Source organism: Oncorhynchus keta, chromosome 18 (assembly GCF_023373465.1).
Source record: "Oncorhynchus keta strain PuntledgeMale-10-30-2019 chromosome 18, Oket_V2, whole genome shotgun sequence".
Lineage (NCBI taxonomy): Eukaryota > Metazoa > Chordata > Actinopteri > Salmoniformes > Salmonidae > Oncorhynchus > Oncorhynchus keta.
The window spans coordinates 49165589-49180324 of record NC_068438.1 but is presented as its reverse complement, the minus strand read 5'-3'; the positions used below and the strand labels follow the sequence as shown (position 1 = coordinate 49180324).

Below are 14736 nucleotides of genomic sequence, written 5' to 3'. Positions count from 1 at the left end.
TCAGATTACATATTAATATCTCTGTTTTTAGCTAAATCAGATTACATATTAATATCTCTGTTTCTAGTTAGAACAGATTACATATTAATATATCTGTCTCTAATTAGATCAGATTACATATTAATATCTCTGTTTCTAGCTAAATCAGATTACATAGTAATATCTCTGTTTCTAATTAGATCAGATTACATATTAATATCTCGGTTTCTAGCTAGATCAGATTACATATTAATATATCTGTCTCTAATTAGATCAGATTACATATTAATATTTCTGTTTCTAGTTAGATCAGATTACATATTAATATCTCTGTTTCTAGTTAGATCAGATTACATATTAATATCTCTGTTTCTAGTTAGATCAGATTACATATTAATATCTCTGTTTCTAGTTAGATCAGATTACATATTAATATCTCTGTTTCTAGTTAGATCAGATTACATATTAATATCTCTGTTTCTAGTTAGATCAGATTACATATTAATATCTCTGTTTCTAGTTAGATCAGATTACATATTAATATTTCTGTTTCTAGTTAGATCAGATTACATATTAATATCTCTGTTTCTAGTTAGATCAGATTACATATTAATATCTCTGTTTCTAGTTAGATCAGATTACATATTAATATCTCTGTTTCTAGCTAGATCAGATTACATATTAATATCTCTGTTTCTAGTTAGAACAGATTACATATTAATATCTCTGTTTCTAGTTAGATCAGATTACATATTAATATCTCTGTTTCTAATTAGATCAGATTACATATTAATATCTCTGTTTCTAGTTAGATCAGATTACATATGTATTGAGGTTATATTGTGGGTTTTCTTTGATATCTCAGAGCTTTTTGTAACCCAGTTATAATACTGTAATATGTATTGCTTTGATATATTCTGTAACCCAGTTATACAATATACTACGTATTGCTGCGATCTGTAACCCAGATATAACTCTGCCCAGTCACATTTGTCCTGTACAGAATGGGGTTGGCAGTATGTCTGTCTGCCATTTGTCCTGTACAGAATGGGGTTGGCAGTATGTCGGTCTGTCAGTCTGCCATTTGTCCTGTACAGAATGGGGTTGGCAGTATGTCGGTCTGTCAGTCTGCCATTTGTCCTGTACAGAATGGGGTTGGCAGTATGTCGGTCTGTCAGTCTGCCATTTGTCCTGTACAGAATGGGGTTGGCAGTATGTCTGTCTGCCATTTGTCCTGTACAGAATGGGGTTGGCTGTATGTCGGTCTGCCATTTGTCCTGTACAGAATGGGGTTGGCAGTATGTCGGTCTGTCAGTCTGCCATTTGTCCTGTACAGAATGGGGTTGGCAGTATGTCTGTCTGCCATTTGTCCTGTACAGAATGGGGTTGGCAGTATGTCTGTCTGCCATTTGTCCTGTACAGAATGGGGTTGGCAGTATGTCTGTCTGCCATTTGTCCTGTACAGAATGGGGTTGGCAGTATGTCTGTCTGCCATTTGTCCTGTACAGAATGGGGTTGGCAGTATGTCTGTCTGCCATTTGTCCTGTACAGAATGGGGTTGGCAGTATGTCTGTCTGTCAGTCTGCCATTTGTCCTGTACAGAATGGGGTTGGTAGTAAGTCAGTCTGCCATTTGTCCTGTACAGAATGGGGTTGGCAGTATGTCTGTCTGTCTGCCATTCGTCCTGTACAGAATGGGGTTGGCAGTATGTCTGTCTGTCTGTCTGCCATTTGTCCTGTACAGAATGGGGTTGGCAGTATGTCTGTCTGCCATTTGTCCTGTACAGAATGGGTATGGCAGTATGTCTGTCTGTCTGTCAGTCAGTCTGCAAAGGGCAAGTGTCAGATGCATCTGAATTCTTCACTTGAAGACACACACACACAACCCCCATCCATACCCCCCATCCATACCCCCCATCCATACCTCCCATCCATACCTCCCACCACAACCAACACAATAGATGTAGTACTGACTTTAACATAGGTGCGTTCGGTCTCCACCAGCTCACAGATGACTTTGCGTAGCTTGTCGGCGTCAGAGAGCTGACGGGTGCCGGTGGCGGGCGGAGGGACGGGCGACTCCAGGCTGGGGGAGGAGGAACTTGTCGCACACTCAGACGGATTCATGTCATGGAGACTGCGGCAGAATGCTGCAACCTGCTCCGTACTCTAGAGAGGGAGAAAGAGAGAAAGAGAGAGAGAGAGAGAGGGGGAGGGAGAGGAGAGAGAGAGGGAGAGAAAGGTATGGAGAGGAGAGAGAGGGATGGAGAGGAGAGAGGGAGAGAGAGGGATGGAGAGGAGAGAGAGGGATGGAGAGGAGAGAGAGGGATGGAGAGGAGAGAGGGATGGAGAGGAGAGAGAGGGATGGAGAGGAGAGAGAGGGATGGAGAGGAGAGAGAGGGAGAGGGATGGAGAGGAGAGATAATAAGGTAGAGATGGAGAGGAGAGAGGGGGATGGAGAGGAGAGAGAGAGAGAGGGGGATGGAGAGGAGAGGGAGAGATGGAGAGGAGAGAGAGAGAGAGGGGGATGGAGAGGAGAGGGAGGGATGGAGAGGAGAGAGAGAGAGAGGGGGATGGAGAGGAGAGGGAGGGATGGAGAGGAGAAAGATAGAGAGGGATGAAGAGGAGAGAGAATGAAGTAGAGAGAGAGAGGGATGGAGAGGAGAGAGAATGAGGTAGAGAGATGAAGAGGAGAGAGATGGAGAGGAGAGAGAGAGGGGGGGATGGAGAGGAGAGAGAGAGATGGAGAGGAGAAAGATAGAGAGGGATGAAGAGGAGAGAGAATGAGGTAGAGAGAGAGAGGGATGGAGAGGAGAGAAATGGAGAGAGAAAATTAGAGATGAGAGAGAGATAGAAAGGAGAAAGAGAGATGGAGAGAGAATGAGGTAGAGAGATAGAGAGAAAATGAGAGATGGAGAGAGAGAAAATGAGAGAAAATGAGAGATGGAGAGAGAGATGGAAAGGAGAGGGAGACAGAGAGAGGGACAGAGAGTGATGGAGAGAGAGAGCGTGATGGAGAGAGAGAGAGGGATGGAGAGGAGAGAGAGGGATGGAGAGGGAGACAGAGAGAGAGACAGAGAGTGATGGAGAGAGAGAGCGTGATGGAGAGAGAGAGAGGGATGGAGAGGAGAGAGAGAGGGATGGAGAGAGAGAGGGGAAGAGAGAGGGAGAGAGAGTGATGGAGAGAGAGAGAGAGAGTGATGGAGAGAGAGAGAGAGAGAGAGAGAGAGAGAGAGACAGAGAGTGATGGAGAGAGAGAGAGGGGAAGAGAGAGGGAGAGAGAGTGATGGAGAGAGAGAGACAGAGAGAGAGGGGGAGAGAGAATATGAGTAAGACTACTTTGTACCTCAGTCCTGCAGGCGATGGAGGGAGGGATCAGAAGAACAGATGAATAAAGAGGACAATCTGTTTACATCAGCCACATCCTTCCGCGCGCTCTCTCTCTCTATCACCCTCTCTCTCTCCATCACCCTCTCTCTCTCTCTCTCCATCACCCTCTCTCTCTCTCTCTCACTTATGTCTGTTTCTACCTCCTGATCAGTCTCTTCGAGGCAGGCAGGAGGGAGGAAAGTATGTACGTTCAGTTCCTCCAACTCTGAGGCCGTCTGGCAATTAGTAACTACGCAGCGGGGAGAGGCAGGATGGAGAGATGGAGCGAGGACAGGAGAGGCAGGATGGAGAGATGGAGCGAGGACAGGAGAGGCAGGATGGAGAGATGGAGCGAGGACAGGAGAGGCAGGATGGAGAGATGGAGCGAGGACAGGAGAGGCAGGATGGAGAGATGGAGCGAGGACAGGAGAGGCAGGATGGAGAGATGGAAAGGGAGCTTTAAAAAAATCATTTGCACTCATTCGTCTATTTTTGGCCTGTCATAAATATCTCTCTCTCTCTCTCTATCTCTCTCCTTGTGTTTTACTGATGATATTGATCTCTCTCTCCTTGTGTTTTACTGATGATATTGATCTCTCTCTCCTTGTGTTTTCCTGATGATATTGATCTCTCTCTCTCCTTGTGTTTTACTGATGATATTGATCTCTCTCTCTCCTTGTGTTTTACTGATGATATTGATCTCTCTCTCTCCTTGTGTTTTCCTGATGATATTGATCTCTCTCTCCTTGTGTTTTACTGATGATATTGATCTCTCTCTCTCCTTGTGTTTTCCTGATGATATTGATCTCTCTCTCCTTGTGTTTTACTGATGATATTGATCTCTCTCTCTCCTTGTGTTTTACTGATGATATTGATCTCTCTCTCCTTGTGTTTTACTGATGATATTGATCTCTCTCTCCTTGTGTTTTACTGATGATATTGATCTCTCTCTCCTTGTGTTTTACTGATGATATTGATCTCTCTCCTTGTGTTTTACTGATGATATTGATCTCTCTCCTTGTGTTTTACTGATGATATTGATCTCTCTCTCCTTGTGTTTTACTGATGATATTGATCTCTCTCTCCTTGTGTTTTACTGATGATATTGATCTCTCTCTCCTTGTGTTTTCCTGATGATATTGATCTCTCTCTCTCCTTGTGTTTTACTGATGATATTGATCTCTCTCTCCTTGTGTTTTCCTGATGATATTGATCTCTCTCTCCTTGTGTTTTCCTGATGATATTGATCTCTCTCTCTCCTTGTGTTTTCCTGATGATATTGATCTCTCTCTCTCCTTGTGTTTTCCTGATGATATTGATCTCTCTCTCTCCTTGTGTTTTCCTGATGATATTGATCTCTCTCTCTCCTTGTGTTTTACTGATGATATTGATCTCTCTCTCTCTCCTTGTGTTTTACTGATGATATTGATCTCTCTCTCTCTCCTTGTGTTTTACTGATGATATTGATCTCTCTCTCTCTCCTTGTGTTTTACTGATGATATTGATCTCTCTCTCTCTCTCTCCTTGTGTTTTACTGATGATATTGATCTCTCTCTCTCTCCTTGTGTTTTACTGATGATATTGATCTCTCTCTCTCCTTGTGTTTTCCTGATGATATTGATCTCTCTCTCCTTGTGTTTTACTGATGATATTGATCTCTCTCTCCTTGTGTTTTCATGATGATATTGATCTCTCTCTCCTTGTGTTTTACTGATGATATTGATCTCTCTCTCCTTGTGTTTTCATGATGATATTGATCTCTCTCTCCTTGTGTTTTACTGATGATATTGATCTCTCTCTCCTTGTGTTTTCCTGATGATATTGATCTCTCTCTCCTTGTGTTTTCATGATGATATTGATCTCTCTCTCTCCTTGTGTTTTACTGATGATATTGATCTCTCTCTCCTTGTGTTTTCCTGATGATATTGATCTCTCTCTCCTTGTGTTTTACTGATGATATTGATCTCTCTCTCCTTGTGTTTTCCTGATGATATTGATCTCTCTCTCTCCTTGTGTTTTACTGATGATATTGATCTCTCTCTCCTTGTTATCCAAACATGGATACCCTGCACAGTCATCCTATTTCACATTTGAAATAGACCACATGACCAAAAGTATGTGGACACCTGCTCGGACATCTCCTTCAAAATCATGGGCATTAACATGGAATTGGTTCCCCCTCTTTGCTGCTATAACAGCCTCCACTCTTCTGGGAAGGCTTTCCACTAGATGTTGGAACATTGCTGCTATAACAGCCTCCACTCTTCTGGGAAGGCTTTCCACTAGATGTAGGAACATTGCTGCTATAACAGCCTCCACTCTTCTGGGAAGGCTTTCCACTAGATGTAGGAACATTGCTGCTATAACAGCCTCCACTCTTCTGGGAAGGCTTTCCACTAGATGTTGGAACATTGCTGCTATAACAGCCTCCACTCTTCTGGGAAGGCCTTCCACTAGATGTTGGAACATTGCTGCTATAACAGCCTCCACTCTTCTGGGAAGGCTTTCCACTAGATGTAGGAACATTGCTGCTATAACAGCCTCCACTCTTCTGGGAAGGCTTTCCACTAGATGTAGGAACATTGCTGCTATAACAGCCTCCACTCTTCTGGGAAGGCTTTCCACTAGATGTTGGAACATTGCTGCTATAACAGCCTCCACTCTTCTGGGAAGGCTTTCCACTAGATGTTGGAACATTGCTGCTATAACAGCCTCCACTCTTCTGGGAAGGCTTTCCACTAGATGTTGGAACATTGCTGCTATAACAGCCTCCACTCTTCTGGGAAGGCTTTCCACTAGATGTAGGAACATTGCTGCTATAACAGCCTCCACTCTTCTGGGAAGGCTTTCCACTAGATGTAGGAACATTGCTGCTATAACAGCCTCCACTCTTCTGGGAAGGCTTTCCACTAGATGTTGGAACATTGCTGCTATAACAGCCTCCACTCTTCTGGGAAGGCCTTCCACTAGATGTTGGAACATTGCTGCTATAACAGCCTCCACTCTTCTGGGAAGGCTTTCCACTAGATGTAGGAACATTGCTGCTATAACAGCCTCCACTCTTCTGGGAAGGCTTTCCACTAGATGTAGGAACATTGCTGCTATAACAGCCTCCACTCTTCTGGGAAGGCTTTCCACTAGATGTTGGAACATTGCTGCTATAACAGCCTCCACTCTTCTGGGAAGGCTTTCCACTAGATGTTGGAACATTGCTGCTATAACAGCCTCCACTCTTCTGGGAAGGCTTTCCACTAGATGTTGGAACATTGCTGCTATAACAGCCTCCACTCTTCTGGGAAGGCTTTCCACTAGATGTAGGAACATTGCTGCTATAACAGCCTCCACTCTTCTGAGAAGGCTTTCCACTAGATGTTGGAACATTGCTGCTATAACAGCCTCCACTCTTCTGAGAAGGCTTTCCACTAGATGTTGGAACATTGTTGCTATAACAGCCTCCACTCTTCTGGGAAGGCTTTCCACTAGATGTTGGAACATTGTTGCTATAACAGCCTCCACTCTTCTGGGAAGGCTTTCCTCTAGATGTTGGAACATTACTGCGGGGACTGTTGCATTGAGATTTCCCTTCATTGGAACTAAGGGGCCTGGCATGAACCATGAAAAAACAGCCCCAAACCATTATTCCTCCTCCACCAAACATTAAAGTTGGCGCTATGCATTGGGGCAGGTAGTCTTCTATTGGCATCCGCCAAACCCAGATTTGTCTGTCGGACTGCCAGATGGTGAAGTGTGATTCATCAGTCCAGAGAATGTCTTTCCACTGCTCCAGAGACCAACGGCAGAGAGCTTTACACCACTCCAGCCGACGCTTGGCATTGGACATGGTGATCTTAGGCTTGTGTGCGGCTGCTCGGCCACGGAAACCCATTTCATGAAGCATCCCGACGAACAGTTCTTGTGCTGACGTTGCTTCCAGAGAGCTTGGAACTCGGTAGTGAGAGTTGCAACCGAGGACAGACCATTTTTACACGCTTCAGCACTCGGCGGTCCCGTTCTGTGAGATTGTGTGGCCTACCACTTCAAATCAAAACAAACTTTATTTGCCACATGCGCCGAATACAACAAGTGTAGACTTTACCGTGAAATGCTGAATACAACAAGTGTAGACTTTACCGTGAAATGCTGAATACAACAAGTGTAGACTTTACCGTGAAATGCTGAATACAACAAGTGTAGACTTTACCGTGAAATGCTGAATACAACAAGTGTAGACTTTACCGTGAAATGCTGAATACAACAAGTGTAGACTTTACCGTGAAATGCTTTACTTTACAACCCCCTAAACCAACAGCGCAGTTCAAGAAGAAGAAAATATTTATCAAGTAGACTAAAATAAAAAGTAATAATAAAAAGTTTCACAATAAGGTTATATACAGGGGGTACCGGTACCGAGTCAGTGTGGAGGTTATATACAGGGGGTACCGGTACCGAGTCCATGTGGAGGTTATATACAGGGGGCACCGGTACCGAGTCAGTGTGGAGGTTATATACAGGGGGCACTGGTACCGAGTCCATGTGGAGGTTATATACAGGGGGCACCGGTACCGAGTCAGTGTGGAGGTTATATACAGGGGGTACCGGTACCGAGTCCATGTGGAGGTTATATACAGGGGGCACCGGTACCGAGTCCATGTGGAGGTTATATACAGGGGTTATCGGTACCGAGTCCATGTGGAGGTTATATACAGGGGGCACCGGTACTGAGTCAGTGTGGAGGTTATATACAGGGGGTACCGGTACCGAGTCAGTGTGGAGGTTATATACAGGGGGTACCGGTACAGAGTCAGTGTGGAGGTTATATACAGGGGGTACCAGTACCGAGTCAGTGTGGAGGTTATATACAGGGGGTACCGGTACCGAGTCCATGTGGAGGTTATATACAGGGGGTCCCAGTACCGAGTCAATGTGGAGGTTATATACAGGGGGTACCAGTACCGAGTCAATGTGGAGGTTATATACAGGGGGTACCGGTACCGAGTCCATGTGGAGGTTATATACAGGGGGTACCAGTACCGAGTCAATGTGGAGGTTATATACAGGGGGTACCGGTACCGAGTCAATGTGGAGGTTATATACAAAGGGGTACCGGTACCAAGTCCATGTGGAGGTTATATACAAAGGGGTACCGGTACCGAGTCAATGTGGAGGTTATATACAAAGGGGTACCGGTACCAAGTCCATGTGGAGGTTATATACAGGGGGCACCGGTACAAAGTCCATGTGGAGGTTATATACAGGGGGCACCGATACAGAGTCTGTGTGGAGGTTATATACAGGGGGCACCGATACTGAGTCTGTGTGGAGGTTATATACAGGGGGCACCGATACTGAGTCTGTGTGCCGGGGTACAGGTTAGTTGAGGTAGTATGTACATGTAGGTGGGGACGACGTTACAAACAAACAGTGAGTAGTACAAAAGGGGGGGGTCAACGTAAATTGTCCGGTGGCGATTTTATGAATTGTTCAGCAGTCTTATGGGAGGGGGTAGAAGCTGTTGAGGTGAGGAGCCTTTTGGTCCTAGACTTGGCGCTCCGGTACCGCTTACCGTGCGGAAGCAGAGAAAACAGTCTATAACTTAATGACTTATAACTTGGTGACTGGAGTCTATGACAATTTTCTGGGCTTTCCTCTGACACCGCCTAGTATATAGGTCCTGGATGGCAGGAAGCTTGTCCCCAGTGATGCACTGGGTCGTAAGCACTACCCTCTGTAGTGCCTTACGGTCAGATGCTGAGCAGTTGCCATAACAGGCGGTGATGCAACCGGTCACGATGCTCTCGATGGTACAGCTGTATAACATTTTGAGGATCTGGCAGTTTGTTGGTGATGTGGACACCAAGGACCATGATAGTTTTTTGGTGATGTGGACACCAAGAAAATCTTAACCTGCTCCACTACAGTCCCGGCGATGTTAATGGGGGCCTGTTCGTCCCGCCTTTTCCTGTAGTCCACGATTAGCTCCTGAACAAGGAGTACAGGAGGGGACTAAGTACACACCCCTGAGGGGCACCAGTGTTAAGGATCAGCATGTCAGAGGTGTTGTTGCCTACCCTCACCACCTGGGAGCAGCCCATCAGGAAGTCCAGGATCCAGTTGCAGAGGGAGGTGTTTAGTCCCAGGATCCTTAGCTTAGTGATGAGCGTGGGCACTGTGGTGTTGAACGCTGAGCTGTAGTCAACGAACAGCATTCTCACATAGGTGTTCCTTTTGTCCAGGTGGGAAAGGGCAGTGTGGAGTGCGATTGCGTCATCTGTGGATCTGTTGGGATGTTATGTGAATTGGAGTGGGTCTAGTGTTTCTGGGATGATGGTGTTGATGTGAGCCATGACCAGCCTTTCAAAGCACTTCATGGCTACCGACATGAGTGCCACAGGGCGGTAATCATTTACCTTCGCTTCCTTGGTGGTCCGTTTGAAACATGTAGGTATTACTTGGTCAGGGAGAGGTTGAAAATGTCAGTGGAGACACTTGACAGCTGGTCAGCGCATGCTCGGAGTACATGTCTTGGTAATCCGTCTGGCCCAGCGGCTTTCCGGGATGTTGACCTGTTTAAAGGTTTTGTTCACATCGGCGACCGCGAGCGTTATGGGTTATGGGCATGAGGTGGCGCACTGAAAGATTCTCCACATTGTTGCTAACATATCTGGCCATCCAGAATCACAGCCTTCTTTGCCCCATTGAAGCGCATCGTTCCTGTGGTGACGTCGTCAGCTAAAAAGTCTATAGACTTGTGTGAAAGAGGGGGCACCGGTACTGACACCGGTGCTGGCTGGCGTACTGTGCTGTTTTCCAGGAATAGACTTTAGACTTAAATAATTAGACATGTGGTGTGATTAATTTGGCATGGAATTCATGTCAAGGCAACACGCCTGAGGAAGCACACGTCTAATTAAATGCACAAGGCAACCGATCTAAGAAGAATTAGAGATTGAAAGCATCTTTCGGGTCTAGCAAAACTATTTTGTGAGACCCATCTCAAAGTTAACACAATAGGACAGAGTGTTATGTGGTGTCCGTGACACAGTGTGCTGAAAGACCAGACCGATGACTGATACTAGAAGAGTGTTTGTACACTATGGCTTCTGTCCCAAACAGCACCCTATTCCCTATGGGTCTTGGTCAAAAGTAGTGCACTATGTAGGGAATAGGGTGCCAGCCCTGGTCAAAAGTAGTGCACTATGTAGGGAATAGGGTGCCAGCCCTGGTCAAAAGTAGTGCACTATGTAGGGAATAGGGTGCCAGCCCTGGTCAAAAGTAGTGCACTATGTAGGGAATAGGGTGCCAGCCCTGGTCAAAAGTAGTGCACTATGTAGGGAATAGGGTGCCAGCCCTGGTCAAAAGTAGTGCACTATGTAGGGAATAGGGTGCCAGCCCTGGTCAAAAGTAGTGCACTATGTAGGGAATAGGGTGCCAGCCCTGGTCAAAAGTAGTGCACTATGTAGGGAATAGGGTGCCAGCCCTGGTCAAAAGTAGTGCACTATGTAGGGAATAGGGTGCTAGCCCTGGTCAAAAGTAGTGCACTATGTAGGGAATAGGGTGCCGTTTGGGATGCATGCAGGAGAGCTGTTTTACCAGAGAACATAATGAAGAACAGCTGAAGAGGAGATTGATAGTAACCTCTGACCGGTCTAACGCTGAAGAGGAGATTGATAGTAACCTTTGACTTGTCTAACGGTGAAGAGGAGATTGATAGTAACCTCTGACCTGTCTAACGCTGAAGAGGAAATTGATAGTAACCTTTGACTTGTCTAACGGTGAAGAGGAGATTGATAGTAACCTCTGACCTGTCTAACGCTGAAGAGGAGATTGATAGTAACCTCTGACCTGTCTAACAGCTGAAGAGGAGATTGATAATAACCTCTGACCTGTCTAACGCTGAAGAGGAGATTGATAGTAACCTCTGACCTGTCTAACGCTGAAGATGAGATTGATAGTAACCTCTGACCTGTCTAACGCTGAAGATGAGATTGATAGTAACCTCTGACCTGTCTAACGCTGAAGATGAGATTGATAGTAACCTCTGACCTGTCTAACGCCGAAGAGGAGAAGGATAATAACCCAGCAGGCACCTCTCGAAACCTTTCTGGGTTACAGAAAGAGAAGCATTATGTCTTCCGGCAGCAGTGGATGAAATGTCTCATTTTTAGAGAAGCGAAAACACAAAACCTGAGTAGACGAGGTGCTGGCTGGCAGAGTAAGACGAGGTGCTGGCTGGTACAGTAAGACGAGGTGCTGGCTGGCGGAGTAAGACGAGGTGCTGGCTGGCAGAGTAAGACGAGGTGCTGGCTGGCGGAGTAAGACGAGGTGCTGGCTGGCGGAGTAAGACGAGGTGCTGGCTGGCGGAGTAAGACGAGGTGCTGGCTGGCGGAGTAAGACGAGGTGCTGGCTGGCAGAGTAAGACGAGGTGCTGGCTGGCGGAGTAAGACGAGGTGCTGGCTGGCGGAGTAAGACGAGGTGCTGGCTGGCGGAGTAAGACGAGGTGCTGGCTGGCAGAGTAAGACGAGGTGCTGGCTGGCAGAGTAAGACGAGGTGCTGGCTGGCAGAGTAAGGCGAGGTGCTGGCTGGCAGAGTAAGACGAGGTGCTGGCTGGCAGAGTAAGACGAGGTGCTGGCTGGCGGAGTAAGACGAGGTGCTGGCTGGCGGAGTAAGGCGAGGTGCTGGCTGGCGGAGTAAGACGAGGTGCTGGCTGGCGGAGTAAGACGAGGTGCTGGCTGGCGGAGTAAGACGAGGTGCTGGCTGGCGGAGTAAGACGAGGTGCTGGCTGGCGGAGTAAGACGAGGTGCTGGCTGGCGGAGTAAGAAGAGGTGCTGGCTGGCAGAGTAAGAAGAGGTGCTGGCTGGCAGAGTAAGACGAGGTGCTGGCTGGCAGAGTAAGACGAGGTGCTGGCTGGCGGAGTAAGACGAGGTGCTGGCTGGCGGAGTAAGACGAGGTGCTGGCTGGCGGAGTAAGACGAGGTGCTGGCTGGCGGAGTAAGACGAGGTGCTGGCTGGCAGAGTAAGACGAGGTGCTGGCTGGCGGAGTAAGACGAGGTGCTGGCTGGCAGAGTAAGACGAGGTGCTGGCTGGCAGAGTAAGACGAGGTGCTGGCTGGCAGAGTAAGACGAGGTGCTGGCTGGCAGAGTAAGACGAGGTGCTGGCTGGCAGAGTAAGACGAGGTGCTGGCTGGCAGAGTAAGACGAGGTGCTGGCTGGCAGAGTAGGACGAGGTGCTGGCTGGCAGAGTAAGACGAGGTGCTGGCTGGCAGAGTAAGACGAGGTGCTGGCTGGCAGAGTAAGACGAGGTGATGGCTGGCAGAGTAAGACGAGGTGCTGGCTGGCAGAGTAAGACGAGGTGCTGGCCGGCAGAGTAAGACGAGGTGCTGGCTGGCAGAGTAAGACGAGGTGCTGGCTGGCAGAGTAAGACGAGGTGCTGGCTGGCTGGCTAAGACACATAGAAACGTAGAGAACAGAAGAGCTGTACCCACTGTGGCTATGACACCAGATACATTACATTACATTACATTTAAGTCATTTAGCAGAAGATACCAGCGTTTCCACAGCTACGCTGCATTCATCAGAGTTTCATCCCTGACATTATTATTATTATTATTATTATTACTAATTTACCAGTGAAGAAGAGAGACAGGGAAAAAAAACACTGAAAAGAGAGTGCGAGAGCGAGAACGTCACCGAGACAGACACAGAGGAGCCCTCTGATGTAAATAACAATAATGATGCTATGCTAATGTGAGATCACGTGATCCAGGTCACAATCTAACATGTTATAGATGACTGATGGTCCCTTTAAAATCAACAGCGACTGTCTAATGAACTGCATAGCCACTGGTTTCTACACCACGGTCTGCCACATACAACCATTCTCAGTTCCTCTAAACTAGTCACATGACCATCTATATCTATCAAAACTAGGGATTTGACATACCTGGGCATTAAAATTTTAAATGTTACGATTAAGGATCATTTTTAATGCAACATTGGGTAAAAGATGTGATCCTGTATGTTAGGCTTCCCTTCATGGGAGAGTTTGGTTATTAAAATGGATGTCCTTCCATGTATGAATTATATTTTTCAATGCTTCCTCTTCCAACTTCCTTCTTTAAGGACATTGCATACCTCAGTGAGGAACTTCTAGCTAAGTTACTAAACCTTGCCCCGAGCCACAACAGCCCAAAACAAAAGCAACCACTGAGCTGAGAATAGTCAAGATTCAAGAATTTCCCACGAGGACTGAAATGTGTTCTAAAACAACGTTACCTTGAATATTCTATGTCACAGGAAGAGGAAAGAGAAGGATGGAGAACAGAGTGTTTCTCTCCCATCTTAACCAGAGAGATAAGAATGAGAGACCTCCCACTACTACAAGCTTGATCCCAGATCTGACTGCGCCATAGAATAGATAGAAAAGACATCAGTTGATTTCTTCAAACCAAGCTGCTTACCTATTCCAGATTCAGTCTTCCCAGCCTGGTGCAGGTCTACAATTTGGTTTCTGGTGTCCTTTGACAGCTCTTTGGTCTTGGCCATAGTGGAGTTTGTAGTGTGACTGTTTGAGGTTGTGGACAGTTGTATTTTATACTGATAACAAGTTCAAACAGGTGCCATTAATACAGGTAACGAGTGAAGGACAGAGGAGCCTCTTAAAGAAGAAGTTATAGGTCTGTGAGAGCCAGAAATCTTGCTTGTTTGTAGGTGACCAAATACTTATTTTCACCATAATTTGCAAATAAATTCATAAAAAATCCTACAATGTGATTTTCTGGATTTGTTTTCCTCATTTTGTCTGTCATAGCTGAAGTGTACCTATGATGAAAATTACAGGCCTCTCTCATCTTTTTAAATGGGAGAACTTGCACAATTCGTGGCTGACTAAATACTTTTTTGCCCCACTGTATATCTCTGTGGTCACCCCCAAAACCAATTATTCCTTTGGCCGCCTCTCCTTCCAGTTCTCTGCTGCCAATGACTGGAACGAACTACAAAAATCTCTGAAACTGGAAACACTTATCTCCCTCACTAGCTTTAAGCACCAACTGTCAGAGCAGCTCACAGATTACTGCACCTGTACATAGCCCATCTATAAATAGCCCAAACAACTACCTCTTTCCCTACTCTATTTAATTTATTTATTTATTTATTTTGCTCCTTTGCACCCCATTATTTTTATTTATATTTTGCACATTCTTCCACTGCAAAACTACCATTCCAGTGTTTTACTTGCTATATTGTATTTACTTTTCCACCATGGCCTTTTTTTGCCTTTACCTCCCTTATCCCTTACCTCCCACCTCATTTTCTGACATCGTATATAGACTTGTTTATACTGTATTATTGACTGTATGTTTGTTTTACTCCATGTGTAACTGTGTCGTTGTA

General features: G+C 46.1%; 1 protein-coding gene across 1 annotated transcript in view; it reads right to left on the bottom strand.

The window, feature by feature from the left end:
* Nucleotides 1-14736, bottom strand: part of LOC118381030 (rho guanine nucleotide exchange factor TIAM1-like) — a 267860-nt gene that overhangs the window by 31338 nt on the left and 221786 nt on the right. The window contains 1 exon segment of the mRNA XM_052468677.1: nt 1953-2147. Within this exon segment, the coding sequence (XP_052324637.1) occupies nt 1953-2147 (195 nt within the window).